At 43.7% G+C, this 18,859-nt stretch overlaps 1 protein-coding gene across 2 annotated transcripts in view; it reads left to right on the forward strand.

Moving 5' to 3' along the window:
- GAS7 (growth arrest specific 7) overlaps positions 1-18,859 on the forward strand; it is a 193,242-nt gene that overhangs the window by 154,285 nt on the left and 20,098 nt on the right. For both annotated transcript variants that reach the window (XM_053292617.1, XM_053292618.1), the window contains exons 6-8: positions 5,530-5,619; positions 6,990-7,105; positions 17,627-17,701. In XM_053292617.1, coding sequence (XP_053148592.1) covers positions 5,530-5,619; positions 6,990-7,105; positions 17,627-17,701 — 281 coding nt within the window. The remainder of the gene's footprint in view (positions 1-5,529; positions 5,620-6,989; positions 7,106-17,626; positions 17,702-18,859) is intronic.

The following is an 18,859-nucleotide window of genomic DNA, read 5'->3' on the forward strand; positions in this document are numbered from 1 at the left end:
CTCCCTTTTCAAGGCTGGCTTCCTTTACAGATTTGCTGGATGACTGAAGAAAAACCATTCAACATTTATTTGTTTGTTTGTTTGTTATTATTTTGAAATGATGCCCCACCAAGTTGTCACAGAACACACTTTGACTGAGGTGACTAACCTAGATATTTCTCAGTAAGAGAGTATGAGATGTAGGGTTTGAATTTTGGCAAACCTCTTGTTCTTTCATTAAATCCAAACTTATCCCTCCACATCATTATTGATAGAAACCTGGCCCAGTTAGATCATTCATCTGGGCTCCATGCTTAACAGCAGATCTGATTGCAATGATTTAAGGAGGAGGAAACATTTCCCTGTGGAAGTGTGAGGTTTGCTGTTTTGCTAGCTACAGCAACAGAAAGGAATTCATTGGAAAAACATGACATACCTCAGTGTGAATTGGAGCATCAGTGGGAGGAGGGGGCATCAGGGGACTAGAATATGATGAAGAGACTATTAGTGTCAGTGTTGTTTTTGTGACGGGATTGATGTTCAGTGCTGCCATTCAGTTTTTCCCAGGTCTGAAATGAATGTTTCCCAAGCTCCCCCGACTTGGTTTGTTCTGGATTCTGAAAAAGATTGGGGGGGGGGGGTAAGACGGCTGAATGAGATCAGAGAACACACTTTTATTGTGGGAATGAGCTTTCAGGCATCAAGAGTCCAGTTACTGGGGTGGTGGTCATGGTTTGCACTCTCTTGAGTGAATCAAATGTTCCGGTGTTGCACCATGGAATTGTGAAAATCTACAAGAAATAGCAAATTTCCCTTACTCTGCATTGAAAGAGAAGTGGGTTCCGTTATCTTTTGACTCTCTTTTCACTAGTTCCTCCTTTCTGCATAAAGCAGAATTGGAGATTGAAGCGGGTTTGGGGCTTGTTACCCTGGACTAACTGAGTGTGTAAAGATGATTCAACTGTGAGGATTACCCAGTTCAGTCCGGGACAGCAGGTGAGGAATGCGAGGTAGAGGCCTTGCCAGTCTCCCCCTTTTTTTCCCCTGGCTACCACTCAGCTGTTATAAGTACAATGATAAAAGCAAATGGTGAATTATTTCAGGGTTATTCCCTTCATCCAGGGCTGCAGAACTTTGGCCCTTCAGCTGTTGTTGAATTACAACTCCCATCACCCCTGACTATTGGCCACTGAGACTAGGGGATGGGGGTGGGAGTTGTGGTCCAACAACAGCTGGAGGACCAATTTTGTGTAGCCCTGCCTTAATCCTTGTCAAAAATAACTTTAACATGGTTGGGGCTCTACATGGCTGTGGTAATGTCTGTATTGAACTCTCACGCGGGTCAGTTGGACTATGTATTGAGTATCTGCACCAATGGCACACCTTTCTGGGGGTCAGTTACAGTGGTGAAGATTCTTCTCACCCAGTCCAATTGCCCCAAGTGGGGAAGAAGCAACTTCAGATGTTACATGATGGCCTGGCCAAGCTGAAATGATTTTCAGGCAAGGTTTACACTACTGATGCAACCATTGAGTTGACCCGAAGAGACAGAATAGAAATATGTTCTGGTGCTTCAGATGCTTACATTCTCTCCTGCTCTTTTCCTTAAATTCAACATTGATTTTGAGAATATTCAACATTTATAGCAGATGTCTCAAAAATGTGCATCTTCCTTTTAAGCAAGGTGTTAGAGGGATGGTCCTATCCATCCCCAGCACAGCATCCTTCCAGTGGCTGTTGCTGCTGTCTATCTTATGTTTCTTTTTTAGATTGTGAACTCTTTGGGGACAGGGAGCCTATCTATCTATCTATCTACCTATCTACCTATCTTGATGTAAACCACTTTGGGAACTTTTTGCTGAAAAGCGGTATATACATGTTTGTTGTATTGTGTTGTTATAGGTGTCTCCCGGTTTCTTTCTCTTGAAAATCAAAAGGCATCAGAATTATAGGAAAATTTCAAGAATGTTTTCAGACATTGTGTTTTCCTTATAGGGAATATGCAGCAAGTACTAATTTGCTGAACAGATTCCAGATTCCCCCCCAACAAGCACTTCTAATATTGGGGAGTTCCCCTACATGAACATTACTAAACCCGGGTTGAAGGAGAGAGCAATTATTTCCCCCAGCAAGCAAAATCATTGCATTTATGGGTGCCAAGTGGTACATGATTACATGAGTGTCACAAGCACCTGCTGGTTTATGTCCATGTCATCACTGGTGAGCAAGGATATAGCTCCTTCATTCCAAGCCTGATGTCACTTTTTTTGTACAAGTTGTTACTTTTTAAAAATATCTTAGTTCTTGAGTGCTCCTCCAATATATCTTTACAGTGGGCAAGTGCTTAGTTATTCCTTCAAGGAAGCAATTGAAAAATACTGTGAACATAAACAAGGCTTCTCTTTCTTGCCCACTGCTGTTGGTGGTGTAAACACTGCAGTGTGGGCAAATGACAATCCATTGTACAGCAGCACCCTTCAAAAGCCAACAAATGTTAATGTTGGAGAACTCACTGCTATAATTGATGTAATTTGATTTTTTGGAAGACTTCTGAGAGCTCTGTTGGAGATGGCTCTCAGCCTTACAGCGTTGTCCTGTGAGGCAAGATTGAATAACTTCTGTGGTCAGCTGACTTTTCCTAGTGCCTGGGCTGAGTCTGTTCTGGGACTGGATGAAGGATTTTTTAAAAAAATAAATGCTACCATTCCAGGTGCCATGAATGTGTTCATAGTCGTCTTTCACCCAAAACCAACATTATGCCCTTAAAAAAACAAACCCAACTCCAATGTCCCCTGATACTATTTCCTTCAAACTCAGAGTGCTAATTTCTCTGTTGTGGCATTTATCAGACTGTGTAGAGACAACAGCTAGAGGCTCTGTATGGTAGAGTTATAATTGCCTGCTGGACACATGTTCTTTTCTTTCTTTTTTTAATCCTGCTCTAGTCAATCCAGTCTTGCAAGTTTTCAAAGCACTTTTAACTATACCCTGCAGACCATGAAACCAGCCCCAGAAGAATGGGCAGTGCAGCTGCAATAGAAATGATTGCCACATTACTGGATAATGCCCACTTTTGTTGAATATTTTAGATCTTGAGTGCTCCTCCAATATATCTTTACAGTGGGCAAGTGCTTAGTTATTCCTTCAAGAACTCAATTGAAAAATACTTCCTTGGAGTTAACAAGCTCCCCAATGCTGCATGCCAAGAGCAATTCTGGAATTTTAAAAAAAGTTTTTTAAAATAGGTTATCACTAGGAATATCCATCTGAGAACTTATCCACCTTAGCCCTGTACAAAGGGGGGGGGGGAATGCAAGCCTGTCTGCTAGGAACATAGGAAGCTGCCATATACTGAGTCAGACCATAGGTCCATCTAGCTTAGTATTGTCTACACAGGCCGACAGCGGCTTCTCCAAGGTTGCAGTCAGGAATCTCTCTCAGCCCTATCTTGGAGATGCCAGGGAGGGAACTTGGAACCTAGATGCTCTTCCCAGAGCAGCTCCATCCCTAAAGGGAATATTTTACAGTGCTCACACATCTAGTCTCCCATTCATATGTAACCAAGGTGGACCCTGCTTAGGTAAGGGAACAAGTCATGCTTGCTACCACAAAACCAGCTCTCTTCCTGTCTACTTGACAATTTCAGGGGCATTTTAGTAAAAACACATTTTTCTTTGAACAATGTTTTGTCCCCATCCATCTCCAACACCAGAATAAACACCTCTTTGGTTTTAGAAGGAGAGAAATAGACTCCATCTCTCTCCTAGGAGACAGCCTATCCCACTTGAAGTAAGACACTTGTAAAGTTATCAAGCTACCAGAACAGGATTGGGCTTAGTACAAGTACAGCATTAGAAAGAGAGTTAGATTAGCAGACTTAAAATATACAGAAATAATTCTCTGAACATTCTTAATTTATGTCCTAAAAACATACACTTGTGTTCGAAGTCCCTTACCAGGATAGAGACTCGCAGCTTAGAAAATTTTTTCACAAGAACTTGCTCCTCTCCTTTCTGCTTGGCATTGTGAAGACTTGTAGCAATTGCATCTGAGTATTCCTTACAGTCTCTTGATAATGCCTCCTGTCTATTGGGTATGGTGCCAACAACAAAAAGGCCCAGAAAGAGGCCTTTCTGATCACACTCTAGCTTGGAAGTTTCATCAAAACTCACGCCTGTTAATCTCTCAAAACTGATGAGACCTCAGAATTTAGGCGTGCATTTCGGTATGCTGTTGCTAGTTCCAAGAAGGAAATTGTGTGGATTATAAATTTAAATAAATGCTTTCTGGCAAGCTTCATGAATGTAATTATTCAGCGAATTAAGGATCCAAAAAGGGGGTCATTTTCAGTTATGCTTTAAATAAAATGTGTACAAAAGTTCAACATCTGAAATATCTCTGCCACTGTCACTTGAGGACCATAATGTTAAGAACACAACATTCTTTTAGAAAAGTCACATCTGTGTAGGGATATGAGTGCATTCCATGGGTAGGTCATCACATGTGATTAACCCTACACATATTATTCAACTTGTGTATGTTAGAGAATTGCATGTAGTATTGCCACACTCACAAAAATTCCAACATGGAGGTGACTTTCTGTGGGAAGTTCATTGTGTATGATGAGATCCATAGATACTTAATGGCTCTGTGGTGTGCATGTGCGAGAGAGAAAGAGAGCACATTTCTGGATTGAGGCAACTATCATCTGCTCTGTCAGACTCTAGTATTCAGCATCCTGGGAGAGGATGTGCATTGGTAGTTGTGTTCTAGGGTTTAATGCTTCAGATGCTGTGATCTTGGAACTTCACATGGAACAGATTGGTAACTTCCAGTCATTTTCACTTGCAGAAATACCCTTGCCAGACTGGAATGTGAGGTTTTACACATCTTGAAAAAGACCAGGACTGTATGCACACCTCAGCTAAAATTCATTAGTGGATCAACTGCTTTCTCCTTAATGTGCCCATTTTATGCTCGTTCATATGCATAGTTAATTATTATTTCTCCTTAATATGCCCAAGCTTCACTTGGGCTATACGCCTGTGCATTCAGCTTATAACATAGGCCCATTTTTGTAAAATTTACTTGTCTGTAAGATTCCAAAGGCAGCTATTCTTGATGTTAAAGCGATGAATTGGGGGTGGGGAGGGGGACATGTCTGGACATGTCTGGAGTGATTTGGCCAACCTGAAAATTGGAGGCAAATTTCCAAAGAAACATCCAAGGAATTCTGAGGGAAGCAAAAAGAGTTAGATTCTGCACATCCTTAGTTTTGCTTTCTGCCATGCAGTGAAACAACCAGGTGTATATAGGGTATGATGATCAGAGCTGCTTTCTTACCTGACGTCTGTTACCTTGATAATACAGTGACTTTGTACCGAGCAACTCTTCTGTCTGCTTTCTATGACACCTTCTGGCTACAGAAAGCATTGCATTCAACAACCACCTACATCCGCTGTTGTGCACTGTTCATGTTCATATACTCTGCACATCACTGTGTTTGAACTGTTCTGCTTGTCCAGCATTGTCGTCTTTCCTTTTTATTAGATAAACTGTGTGACTTTCCCCCACCCTGACGCAATGCCAGAACAGCAGTTGCTGAAACCTTCTGAATGGAGCTACTGCGATTATTTCTGGGTAAGTGAACAGCCAACCCATATGCTATTTATTGTAGCAATTGAGCTTTACACAGAATGTACCATATTGTTCCTCTCTGTGTTAGCAAACGTTAAAATTCAAGCTTGAAAGGTGGTCTGTAAGATATTGTGGAAGTTATTCCACAGCCTGATTCCAGTACACCCATATTATTTAAGGCCAGACGACAGGAATGGGGTTCCTCTTATATTGAATCATGTGCTGGGGTTTCTCCTCTAGAAATCCCTAAAGCCAGCAATCCCTAAAGCCAAGTTGAGCAGCATGTATTCATTCATACAGCTCCTGCCTCACTTGCATAAATCCTACACACTCAAAATCTCTCTTGTTGGGGCCTTCGTTCATTTTGCTTGTCATAAAGAGCGAGAGATTTTCATCAGTGGCCCCAGGATTGTGGAATGATCTATCTTCAGTGAGGCAATTGTATGCCTCCCCCTTGGGTGATCACACATAAGGCCATGTATTCAGACAGTTTTGAACCATCAACAACATTTAGTTGTTGTTTTTTGCCTGCTTTGACAGGTAGGTAGTTGGGAATGGGCTCTTTATTCCTAATTTGATATAGCCTTTATTGTCCATGTTTGTTTTTTAATGTTGGGTTGTGAATAATTCTGAAGCTGGGTGGGGAAAGGTGGGATAAATAGTGTTCTAAATACATTTATTTAAGCCTTTTGGCGTCTTTAAAAAAATCTTTTTCTTGCTCCATTGGACTAAAGAAAGGGATTTATTTGGGTTTGACTGTCTTCAGATGGTCTCTTAAAATTTTTGCTGTTTTTATATTTGTTATTTTATTATGTTTCATTTTTAAAGTGGTGGTCACTGTGGATAAGGCCTTGAGGTCACTGTGGATAAGGACGGGGTACACATTTGTAGATAAATAAAAATAAAATATTTAAAAAATGAGGAAATTCCTTGCAACTTCAAACTTGATGATAATTTTAGAAGAGAGTGGTATTGGGAACAAGATTGCCACACTGCTCACACTGGACAAACTCGCCAGTAATTATTATTACACTAGAATCCAGGCCACAAATTGAATGGGACTCTATTCTTGAGAATGGAGGATTGCTGCAGCTGCCTAGCAGCCTATTTGCTGTGTGCCACAGTGGCCTCTAGTGGCTGTGATGTGCTGTTTTCTGGGAATCCCAGCATCTCTACTGAAGTAGTCTTCGCAGGGATGCTGGCATCTGTTGTGTTTATGCTCTTGGGCAAAAAGACCTTGAATATTGGGGATATAGGTTTGCCTGAGAAGCAGTTAGGGTATTTCCAAGCATATCTGCATACCTCTGTATACGGTAAGTTTATTGCTTTGGTGCATCTTGTAATGCTTCTTATGCTGTACATGTTTCTTTCAGACTGATAAGAAGGATCCTCAGGGGAACAGTACGGTCACAGGCTTTGAAATTCTTCTTCAGAAACAACTGAAAGGGAAGCAGATGCAGAAAGAAATGGCAGAATTTATTCGGGAAAGGTAACAGTCAGTGCTGGGCACGATTGATTCCTTGTGTTTCATTGACTTTGCTTCTATTAGTTAAGCATCAGTGCACTTCCTCTTACCTTGAAGTATTGGCCAACAAAATGCTAATGTGGATAGGTCCCTCAGCCTGTTCCATTCCAGTAATTCTTATGTTACTGCAGCTTCTGCTGGCCAACGTCCGTAATAAAATTGATAATGATGATGTTACTGCAGCTTTCCTACAATGTCTTCTCCTCATTTTCATATCCTAATCAGCCTCAGTCATTGGAGTAAGAAATCCAGACAAGAAAATGCAGTGATATGTTTAGCAAAACCAACAGGCTGTACATTTTGCAATTCCTTGTGTACAATGTTTTGAGAAAATTCAGTGGCTAACATCCTCATGAGCCATGAAGGTCTGCCAGCCCTCAGGGACATATTTCAGGTGGCTCAGGGCATTTTGGAGGGAAAGAGAGATGAGTTGAAATCCCATCCCCTCATGAAATGGACATCGCAGAGGTCAGGATCTCTGCAGCAGGGACATGTCTACCAACTCCATGCATGCATGATTTGTGAGGATATAATACAGTATCTGATACTATGTTTGGATTCCTGGAATTCATAGTGTTTGAAATAAATAAATATACCAGATGTCAGATTTAGACTTCAAACAATTGGAAAGTGGACAGGTGATGTCTGCACAAGACCGTTTGCTTTACAGGGAGGAGTTAATACCTGCAGCATCAACTTCCCCCTTTTTCATGGCTTTCAGATATGTGCCTTTACCCAATGCTTTTCTCAGCTGCTGGGTGAGGACCTCTCATGTGGGTTATCCTTCCCAGCATGCTCCAGAGGGCAGAACATATTCAAATTAGTCAAAGTCTTTAAGGGGCCTGGGAGGATAACCCCTCCCAGTTTAATTTGCCCTGCAGAGCTCCAGAGCAGATGATGCTGCCTTGCTTCCTTTGCCACTCTAACTACATTCCTCCTTTCTTTGCCTTTTTCACCCATCTGTGCCTCATCGCTTTCATAACCTAAAAAAAAAAAAAAGCACCAACACTTTCCTTTGCTATTTCCATCCTTTCCCCACTCACTTCTCTTCTCCTGCCAATGGAGCCTCAGAGATCCAGCATTCTGTACATATTGATGCCAAAGGGAAAGAAAGCAGTGGACTCCTTCCAGCCTGGTAAGCCCCATCACCACAGCGTGATGGTGCACGCCGCACAAAATGCCCCGCCATGGACCACTGCGTTTTCGGGTGCAATGGGGGGGGGTAAGGGCCACAACCCAGTTTTGGGTCACCATGGGGCCCAGCTTACAGTGATTCAACGCGCTCAAAAGCGAGACCGTTCAACTACCCCTCTCAACAGGCCGGAGAGCCCTGACCTTGTGGTTTTAGAGGAGGCTGTCCCCAGTGCTCCGGAGGTATCATGGCCCACGCCGCTTCCCGCCAAACCACTCGGGCTCCTAGGAACAGATGCTGATGTACCCGTTCTGAAAAAGAAGCCAATATCTGGAAAAGGGAAGGGCGACATTTCCACAGACGCCCCCTTGCCACCAGACCTTGCTGGGTCCCTGGGCTCTTCACCGTGGGGAGAAACTCCTTCCTCTCAGCCCATGGTGGAGAGCGTGGGTGGAGGAGCTCCAAATGAGATGCTGCTCCAGCTGCCGCCTACTCAACCAGAGCACGAGCCGATAGCTACACCAGCGATGCCGCCCAACCCAGTAATGCCCGATCCGGTGAGTCCAGGACCCTTTGGGCCATTTGCCCCTAGTGGACCAGTGCATCCCCAACCTCCTGCAGGCCCCACCATCCTGGTCCCCGCTCCTCCCTCTGGAGAAATACCTGATCCCTGGCACCTCTGGTTTTCCTCTCTACTTAACCAGACACTGGAAAAATGCCTTCCAATTCACCCACATAAAGCATGCCAAGCGCAAGGAAAAGTCGTCGTCGTCCTCCTCCTCTCCCCCCCTCCTCCTCCCCCCCCCGACTTGGATTCTTCTTCTAGGTCTTCCAAACCACCTACTAAAAAGAAAAAGAGTCATAAGCACAGGCATTCCCTAAATTAAAGGGGGGAAATTACAAGAAGCCTAACCGAAAGCATAGGCAATCTTCCTCTGACCATTCATCACAAATATCTGATTATGATTCCCCTGACCCTCACCCAGGCAGACCCATGGAACCCCTGCCCCCCTCAGGGCCCCCTGGCCCCCCAGGAAGGGGCCACAGGTTCAGGGAAGACCCCTGTGGAACCAGACCCAGAGTTTGATTCCAAAGAAGACAGGGAATGGTTGGATGGCCAACAGGTGGAGCCCTCTCCCCATTCATGTAAGCTCTTCCCATCCAAAGACTTTTCTAACCTGTTTGTAAATGCCTTACAGACTTTGGGCCTAAAAATTAAGGGCTTACAGGTGATTACTGCTCTTTCCAGGGAGTCTTTAGTCCTTCCCACCACCTCTTCACCACACCTATTGTTTCCACTGCCGGAAACATTTGCAGAAGTACTAAGACAGGAATGGCAGCCTCCTACTGTACAGAAAAAGACTACTACACTAGCTAATAAACACTGGATTTGCCCCTGCAGCAGCAGCATTATTTCAAACACCTCCAGTTGGCTGCACTGATGCCATACTGCCCTGAGATGGAGAATCCGTACTCAAGGACCCCACTGAAAAGAAGCTTGTATTTCAACTAAAGAAAAACAATGAATGCATTTCCTTAACCATACAGACATCTATAGCAGCCTCTGTCTTTTCTAGGGCATCACTACTCTGGACGGATGAACTTCTTCAGTCGCTGCCACTTGATCCACTCAGGCAGAGACAGATTCTCTTAAAAATTCAAAGAGCCCAAGCATTCATAGCAGACACAACTCTTGATTTCGGGGCACGTGCCATGGCCAACAACATGGTAGCCAGATGCACTTAATGGCTAAAACGTTGGCAGGTCGACACAGCTTCCCATTCTAACTTCTCATCAGTCACCTTTACAGCTACTAAGCTTTTTGGAGTTGAGGCTTTACAGGATATCTTGGTGGAGACAAAGGATAAGAAAAAAGCGCTCCCTTCATCCACCCACAAAGACGACAAGCGACCTAATAGAAGATTCAACCAGCCCTTTCAGCCTTTTCGACCCACTTTTCATCCCGGAGACAGGGACAAGACCACAGCAGACCAACTGGAACAGGCCTCGCTTCAACCTCAGGCCTAATGCTACAAAACAACACTTTGGACAAAAATCCAAACCCTGACAGTCCTCCTGACTCGCCAGGTGTGGGAGGCCACCTATCTTGCTTCTTCCACACCTGGGAGGCTTCCATTTCCAACAAATGGATCCTAGACACGATCCTCCTTGATTGCAAGATAGAGTTGTCCAAGGGACCAATTTTTGCCCACACCACGCTCCAAGTCCCACCTGAATCATGTTGCTCAAGCGATCAATCACCTTCTCACCATTTCAGCAATAGAATAAGTTCCTCTACACCAACTCCAAGGCATCTACTCTATCTTGTTTGCCATACCAAAAAAAGACAGCTGCTTCTGAGCCGTATTGTATCTCAAATACCTCAACAAGTGGGTCAGATGCAGAAAATTCTGAATGGAAACACTCCGCTCCATAGCGGAAACTCTACATCACAGGGTCCTCCTGGCATCAATCAACCTCATGGAGGCATATCCACATATACCAATCGACCCGCACTCCCGCCACCTCGTCCACTTTTCCTACCAGGGATGCCATTACCAGTACACAGCACTCCCATTCAGACTCTTGTCAGCCCCAAGGATCTTTACCAAGGTGATGGCCCCTCTAGTGGCTCACCTCAGACTCCAAAGGATCAGATTCTTTGCTTGTCTAGATGATATCCTCATACAATCCAGAGAATCCACAACACAAGACATAAACACCACCCTCGCTGCACTATCTTCCCACGGTTTTCTAATAAACACTGCCAAGAGTCACTTAACCTCCTCCACACAACTCCAACACCTGGGGGTGGACATAGACACAATGCAAGCCATCTCTTCCTTCCGGCTGGCCAAAAAGACGAGATACTACACTTAACTCGATCCATATTGTCTCTCAAAAGGGTGTCGGTCATGATCCTAGTCCAACTACTGGGTCTCATGGTGTCCACCTTGGAAGCACTCCCCTGGGCATGCTTTCACCTCCGACCTTTACAATGGTTTCTCCTACCACGCCAATTGGAAGTCGCACAAAAGGGTCACTCTGCCACCTCCTATCAAGGAATCTTTACTTTGGTGGATGAAGCCCTCACGCCTGAGTCAGGGCAGAGCCTTTCTAGACCATCCCAGGATAATTGTCATGACAGACACCAGCCTCTACGAATGGGTAGCACATTGCTTATCACACTCAGCCCAAGGCACATGGACTCCACAGGAAAAGTGCCACAGCATGACCCGGCTAGAGCTGAGAGCCGTACGGTTAGTGCTCATGGCCTTCGTCAACCATGTCCATTCCAAGGATGTCCTGATTCGCACCAACAACATGACAGCGAAAACCCATGTAAAATCACCAGGGAGAGAACCCGATCCTACTCCCTCCACCAGGAATCGGTCCTACTATTGCATTGGGCAGAGACGTACCTGTCTTCCATCACAGCACATCATGTCAGTGGTTCCCTCAACACTCAAGCAGACTGGCTGAGCTGCCAAGAATTGTACCCAGCAGAATGGAAGATCAACCTTCAGGAAAGGTGCATTGGTCACTCACCGGGAACGCTTCTTCTTGCTGCTCGTGTTGAGGACATCTCACATGGGTTATCCTTCCCAGCATGCTCCAGGGGGCAGGACATATTCAAATTAGTCGAAGCCTTTAAGAGATAATCCCTCCCAGTTTAGTTAGTTAAGCCAATCTTCTAGAAGGAAGAGATCCATAAAAGACAACAGTAAGTGTAGAAACAACAAGTAAAACAAGGTACAGACCAGTAGCCGTGGATGCACTGGGTGGGTCGAAATGTCCTCAACATCAACAGCAAGAAGAAGCCTTCACAGTGAGTGACCAATGCACCTTTCCGTAAGTTTATGCCACCAATGCCAAATTCTACTGAGTGTACAATATTGTATTTGGAGAAACCATGTACACTTTGTATTTATACCTAAGATTTTCAAGCAATCTCTTTGATGTGCCTCTGGGCTTAATCAGATGTGATTTGGGTCTACCCCTTTAACTCCACAATTTATTGGTTCTATAGTCTCCAGAAATCATAGGACTGAATGATGGAATTTTTTAAAAAAGTAGGTTACAACCTAGCAAATATTAATGTTTTCAGTTTGGTTGATTGGTATGAGAATAGTTTCTCTAATTAACAAAGATCAGCTTTTAGTACTCGCTATAGAGAGTTAGAAACATAAATCCCCTTGAGTTCTTTTGATTCCTAATGGCACATGCTCCTCAGTGGCACATCTGAAAAATCTCTTCAACATATCCTGTCTACCCACCAACCCCCATCATATCTGCAGCTCTGCTAGAACAGAGTTTAAATAACTTAAAATATCTGCAGGACATGAAAGGAGAAGGCGAGAGAGAAAGATAAACAGCTATTATTTATAGCTGCTCATTATTTATAACTACCCTAGAAGAAAAAGAGCATTGTTGTAAATAGTTTCCAAATAATAATAGGAGGGAAATTTGCTTCTCCAGAACTTGTAACTGGGAACTGGGACATTGTGTTCCAGGAGTGGACTTTGTCTGCTTGGTCAGAGTAAAGCAAAATCACTGATACAATCCACCAATAATAACGATGCAGTGGTGAATTAATGGGGAAATGCTCTCTATTCCCACTGGACGCTCATAAATCCAATGACTAATGATTGGCAAAGGGTGGGGTATCTACACATTTGCATACCTCTTTCACACACAAAATGATCTTCAACACAAAATCTGGTTATAGACAAAGGATTCTATAAACTGAAGTTTTCCTTTTTAAAAGACACTCCCACATGTTGCAAGCACAGGATTTGGGAGCAGTTTCTACTAGTCATTCATACATTTCATTTTTATGTGTATCTTATATTTTTACATTTGATTTCATTACTACTATTACCACAAAGTTCTGTGCTAGCAAAATGGCCATACATTAGGCCAATGTTTGACACTTCCTATTTGAAGCATATGCACATTAACAAAAACAAAAACCTTATGTCCCCGGAAAAGTTATGGAGATCGGGGCCATCTACAGTTCCTCCCCACAACTTATTTTCACACACACATTTTTAATCAAGGTGTGTGTGTGTTAGATTGTTAGGCTTTTAGTGCCGTGGTTTTTACACTGTGCTTTGGGAAATCCTCTGGTTCCTCAGAAGCTTAGGGCATTTTCTCAAAAAAGAGATTGGTACTGGAGGACAACCTTCCCACAAAGACAGCTTACTATTTATCTTCCTTCACATGATGCAGCCACAGGAGAGTGTTGGGTGTGTCATAGGGCACACTTATTTCATTCAGGGTCATAGTGAGACCCAGAAGGTCCATAGTGAGGCCCAGTGCATCATTTACTATTAAAGTTGCTCAGTCTTCTCCAACTATCCATGTTTCATACACCAGAACAATACCTTCTTAATTCTTTACTATCTCCCACCATGATATAATCCTTACAGTTAAGTATATAAATATGTATAACCTGCATATACTACACAAGCTATAGAACTGGGGTTTCTGAGTTTATATGAAGCTGCCTATACTGCATCAAACTGTTGATGATCCATCAATCCCTGTTCTGTCTGTTTTGACTAGCTTTGTTCTCCATGGTCTCAGTTGGGGTCTCTTGCATCACCTGTTTCCTGATCCTTTTGGCTGGATATACCAGGAATTAAATCTGAGACCTTTTGCATACAGACCACATGATTTGCTGCTGAGCTGAGGCTGCTCCCCAATTATATATTTTATTATTTTACTTTTTATTTTATTTTATTTTATTTATATACTGCCCCATACATAAATCTCTTGGCAGTTTGGAGGTTAAAATATAAACAACAATTAAAATGATAGATCATTTAAAACAGTTTAAATAACTATCAATAAACCTTTTAAACAATTATGAATTAAAAGCCTGATAAAATAGGCTTTTAGGTGTTTTCAGATATTGCTTAAAAACAGCCAGAGATAGAGAGGCTGTGATTTCAATTGGGAGTGTGCTCCAGAGCCCTGGGGCAACCCTAGAGAAGGCCTGGTTTTGGGTCACCACCAAACGAGCCAGTGGTAATTGAAACCAGGCCTTCCCTGATTATCTTAGTACATGGTGGAGTTCATGAAGAAGGTTTTCTCTTAAATATCCTTGATCCAAGCCATTCAGGACTTTATAGGTAATAACCAACATTTTGTATTTTGCCCAAAAACATATTGGCAGCCAGTGTTGTTCTTTTAAAATACGAGCAGTATGGTCTCTGCTGATAGCCCCTGGCTGCCACATTCTGTACCAATTGCAGTTACCAGACTACATACAAAGGCAGCCCAACATAGAGCACATTGCAGTAGTCAAGCCTGGACATTACCAGCATATACACTGCTGTTTTAAGGTCGCTTATCTCCAGAAATGGATGAAGCTGATATATCAGCCAGAGTTGATAGAAAGCACTCCTGGCCACTGCCTCAACCTGAGATACTAGGGAGAGGTTTGGGTCTAGAAGTGCTCCCAAACTATATACTTGTTCTTTCAGGAGGATTGCCACCTCATACCTTGGGCGAGGTTACATTTACTCCCTCTGCAGTGATTCCTGCTGCCTTATCAAAAAGCCATAGCAGCAAAATCCCTACTGAGACTCATAGTACCCTCCAAGCTCTGTCAAGTGTTGAATTGAGGGACTACACTCAACTGCCTTTCCCAGGGGAAAGCCTTCTTGGATTCACCCAGAATCATACTAATGACCAATGCCAAGCTCCAGGAGTGGGGAGCTCACTGCCTTCAGCTCTTGGTGCAGGGCAGGTGAACTACACAAGAAAAAAGAGCACAGCATCAGTTGGCTGGAATTGAGAGTCACCCGACTTGTGCTGATAGCCTTTCAACATCTGCTGGAACACAAACATGCTATGGTGCGCACATACAATATCATGACAAAAGCCCATGTCAACCGCCAAGGAGGAACCAGATTGCATTCCTTACTCTAAGAAGCAACACTCCTCCTTCAGTGGGTGGAAATGCACTTGGCATCTCTGTGGGCTCACCACATGAGTGGAGTTCTTGACACCAAAGTGGACTGGCTCAGTCGAACGGACCTCCACCTGGCAGAATGGAGCCTCAGCCACCAAGTCTTCGGTCTTCTCGCAGTACGCCTAGGAAAATTGCATGCCAGCCTCTTCATGGCACCAGACAATGCCAAACTGCCAAGGTTCTTTGTACACTTCCCATGTAAAGGAGCAGAAGCAATCAATGCTCTGCCAGCCCCCTGGCCTCAGGAATTACTTTATGCATTCCTTCCAGTGCTCCATCCTTCTCAAAATTCACCTGTTACCATACTGGCCAAGGAGACCCTGATTTCCAGAGATCCTCCACCTCATAGTCTCAGATCCATGGTTTCCTCCAGTATCGACAGACCTATTATACCAAGGCCCTGTCTTCTATCACTACCTGGCCTGGTTAAGGCTACCTCCCTGAAAACTGAGAGGAATCTCCTAAGGAAATACAGCTATTCCGAGGAGGTACTGGACACGATTCTGGCCTACAGAAAGGCATTTACCAACTGCATATACCAATTTACCTGGCAAGCCTTCTTGCAACAGTACAGGCCCAAGGAAATAAATCTGTGGTCTCATGGATCTGCTAGGCTTCCTACAGAATGGTTTAGACAAACACACTAAAAAGGCAAGCAGCTGTGCTTCTAGGGTTTCTGGCCCCTAATGTACAAAAGGGGTGTGTCTTGCAGTGTTTTCTTAGTGGGGGCTACTCTACTTTCTTCACCTGCTGTATACCGCTTCCCTATACGTGGAACTTACATAGAGTACTCCAAGCCTTACAAGGCCCTCTATTTGAGCCCATCCAATCTATACCTCTTTGCCTGTTATCCTACGTTGGCATTTCTAGGTGGAGATTACCCGGTGGATCTCAGAACTTCTGCCTGGTGGATCTCAGAACTTCAGGCTCTATTGGTCAACAAACATCTATGCATTTCCCCCCAGACTCCATAAGGCTGATTACTTGCCATCTGTCGTCCACCGTTCACAGCATGTTGTCCCTAGCCCACACACCTGGCACAAACTGGATGTTTGGAGATGCTTAAAAATTTACATTAGATGTACTGAGCCTTTTCAAGGATCTGATACACTGTTCATGTTCTATCTACCTACATCCATGGGTAGGTAATTTCCACCATTGCCCAGTGGATCAAACCATGCATTTCTCTGGCTTACGACACCCTAAACCTTCCAACACCTCTGCATATTTCAGCTCATTCTACCAGAGCAGCTGCAACTATGGCAGCCTTCTCTACTAATGCCCCTCTTGCTGAAATTTGTAAAGCAGCAACGTTGTCATATCCATCGACCTTTACCAGACACTATAAGATGGATATATATCACTCAGCAGAGGCCGCTTTTGGTAAGAGAGTTTTGCAGCAGGTACTTGCTTCACAGTAGATTGTGGTGTTCTTACCCGGGAATATCAGCTGAGGCATGTCCCACGGGATGTCGTCACCCAGCAGCAAGGAAAGGGGTATTTGGTTACTTACCATGAAGGCTTCTTCCTGCTGCTAGAGTTGAGGACATCTCGGCCCACCCGCTAGGGCTGCCTGGGTCTACTGCGGGGACTACTTCTTTAGCACAAAACAGGATAGCACTCATACAATTTTTTCTAGTTTGCTTCTCTGTTTTTCTTGACTTGGCTATTCAGAACTGGGCAGGCTATCCTCCCCAGAGTACTTAAAGACTTCTAACTAATTTGCATAGCCCTCTCCTCTGGAGCAGCGTAGTGGAGGATAAACTCATGAGCTGTCCTCAACTCTAGCATCAGGAAGGTGCCTTCACAGTAAGTAACCAATGCTCCTTTCTATTTTATAAACCAGCAGACCATTACCGATTATACCTAGGGTTGCTCAATCCAGTGGAATACTGAAACAGGTGGTGTTACATCGGTAGAATCCCTGAATGTCTGTCAGCATTTTTACATTAGGGGAGTATTAGGGCAATGAAGTGGAAGCAATGAAGAAAATAAGGACAAAGTTAACATGTTCTCCACCCGTTGACTTGTAGTGCTATCGTAAGGCCTTTGTGGAGCTGTTGGGTACTGGTAAGAATTGCACAAAATCCAGCTCTGTCTGACCAGTAAGACAGAGTTGTTCTACTTGGCCCTGCTTGCCAGGGGATGGTGCTGCTTTTGCACCACTGCTATAGAGAGATAAGATTGGGGTGCTAGCTAGTCAGAAATAGGGATCTGCCATGGGCTTGGTAAGAATTCTACCTTGCCAATGTTCAACCTTTGGAGGTACAATTATACAATGTCTTAGAAAATCTATTCCTAAGGAAGATATGTTGTGAGGTGTAGTTCTTCAAAATGAAAAATTTTCTGCTGATATTCTTGCTTTCTGCAGAATAAAGATTGAAGAAGAGTATGCAAAGAACCTGTCCAAATTATCACAAAACTCCCTGGCTGCCCAAGAAGAAGGGTAAGTGTATATTCTTGATGTTTTGGTAGCCAGTGAGATCCATGTTGCTACAAAATTCTTCCTTTTATTTAGAAATAATTTCTTCCCTCCTCCTGTGATCCCCTTTGGAGTTATTGGACCATCCTGTCTGGCTGCTTTGGAAATCAACATAAGAACCATAAGGCCGCTGACACACCTTTCCATGTAGCATTGGTGGGAGAAGTGGTGCAAGGTTAGAAGCAGTGCCTCATGCTGCTTTTTGCCTGAACACCCTCCCCACCCCTGCCCCAAGCAAGTTACTCAGGCAGCAATGTGCCCAGTCCAACGGCAGAGCAAGAGAATACTTCCAACCAAGCAGGTGCCCCTTTCAGTGCAAAAGGATGATGCTCCAGATGCTTCTGTGATGTTTTCTTTTTTCACTCTTGAAGGGATGCCTGAGGACTTCAGCCTGAGAGTTGGGGATGGAGGGGGCTGCATTATAGTTGAAGAAGGGCTCTCGTCAGGGATGGTCTGATCCACCAGTGTGAAGAAACTGGATGTCACTCATTTCAAGGATAGGTCACTTGTTTACAGCATTTAAGCACCATCGGATAGAAAGTTTGATATTGGATAGAAAGTTGGACAGGAACACATAAGAACAACTTTTAAATGTCACTAAAAATAGGAAAGAGGAACAAAACTTGCGGTGGCCGCAGCTGCACTGTTAGTTATTTGACAGATAGTTACTGACATAGCAGGACGTCCAAGGAGCATTTAAATATTTTAGTCGTCAAACTGAATACAATGAAATACTATGACACAAGAGGCTAGTGTCATTTTGGTTGCAGTCATGTGAACGTCTCTTCCAAGACTCAGCAAGTATTAGTATTGCTCTGCTCAGCCCCTGTCTGAACTGCTGTGTTTCGTTCAGGACACCATAGTTCAGTAAGGATATGGGAAAGGATCCACAGAAAAGTTAAGAGGATGAAAAATGTTCTAGAAGACATATGAAAGAAATAATCAGAAAATCTTGGAGGAAACCAAGAGGACACTGATAGTTGACAGTTTCTATTTGTAGAAATATGTTTGTACTTAAGGGGGGAAAGGAGAAGACTTAGTTGCTTATCTACCCAATAGATAAGGAGAAGGAAGTAATGTGTATACGTCAAGGAGGTATCAAATGCTAGGAAATATTTCTAA

This window comes from Hemicordylus capensis, chromosome 2 (assembly GCF_027244095.1).
Source record: "Hemicordylus capensis ecotype Gifberg chromosome 2, rHemCap1.1.pri, whole genome shotgun sequence".
Lineage (NCBI taxonomy): Eukaryota > Metazoa > Chordata > Lepidosauria > Squamata > Cordylidae > Hemicordylus > Hemicordylus capensis.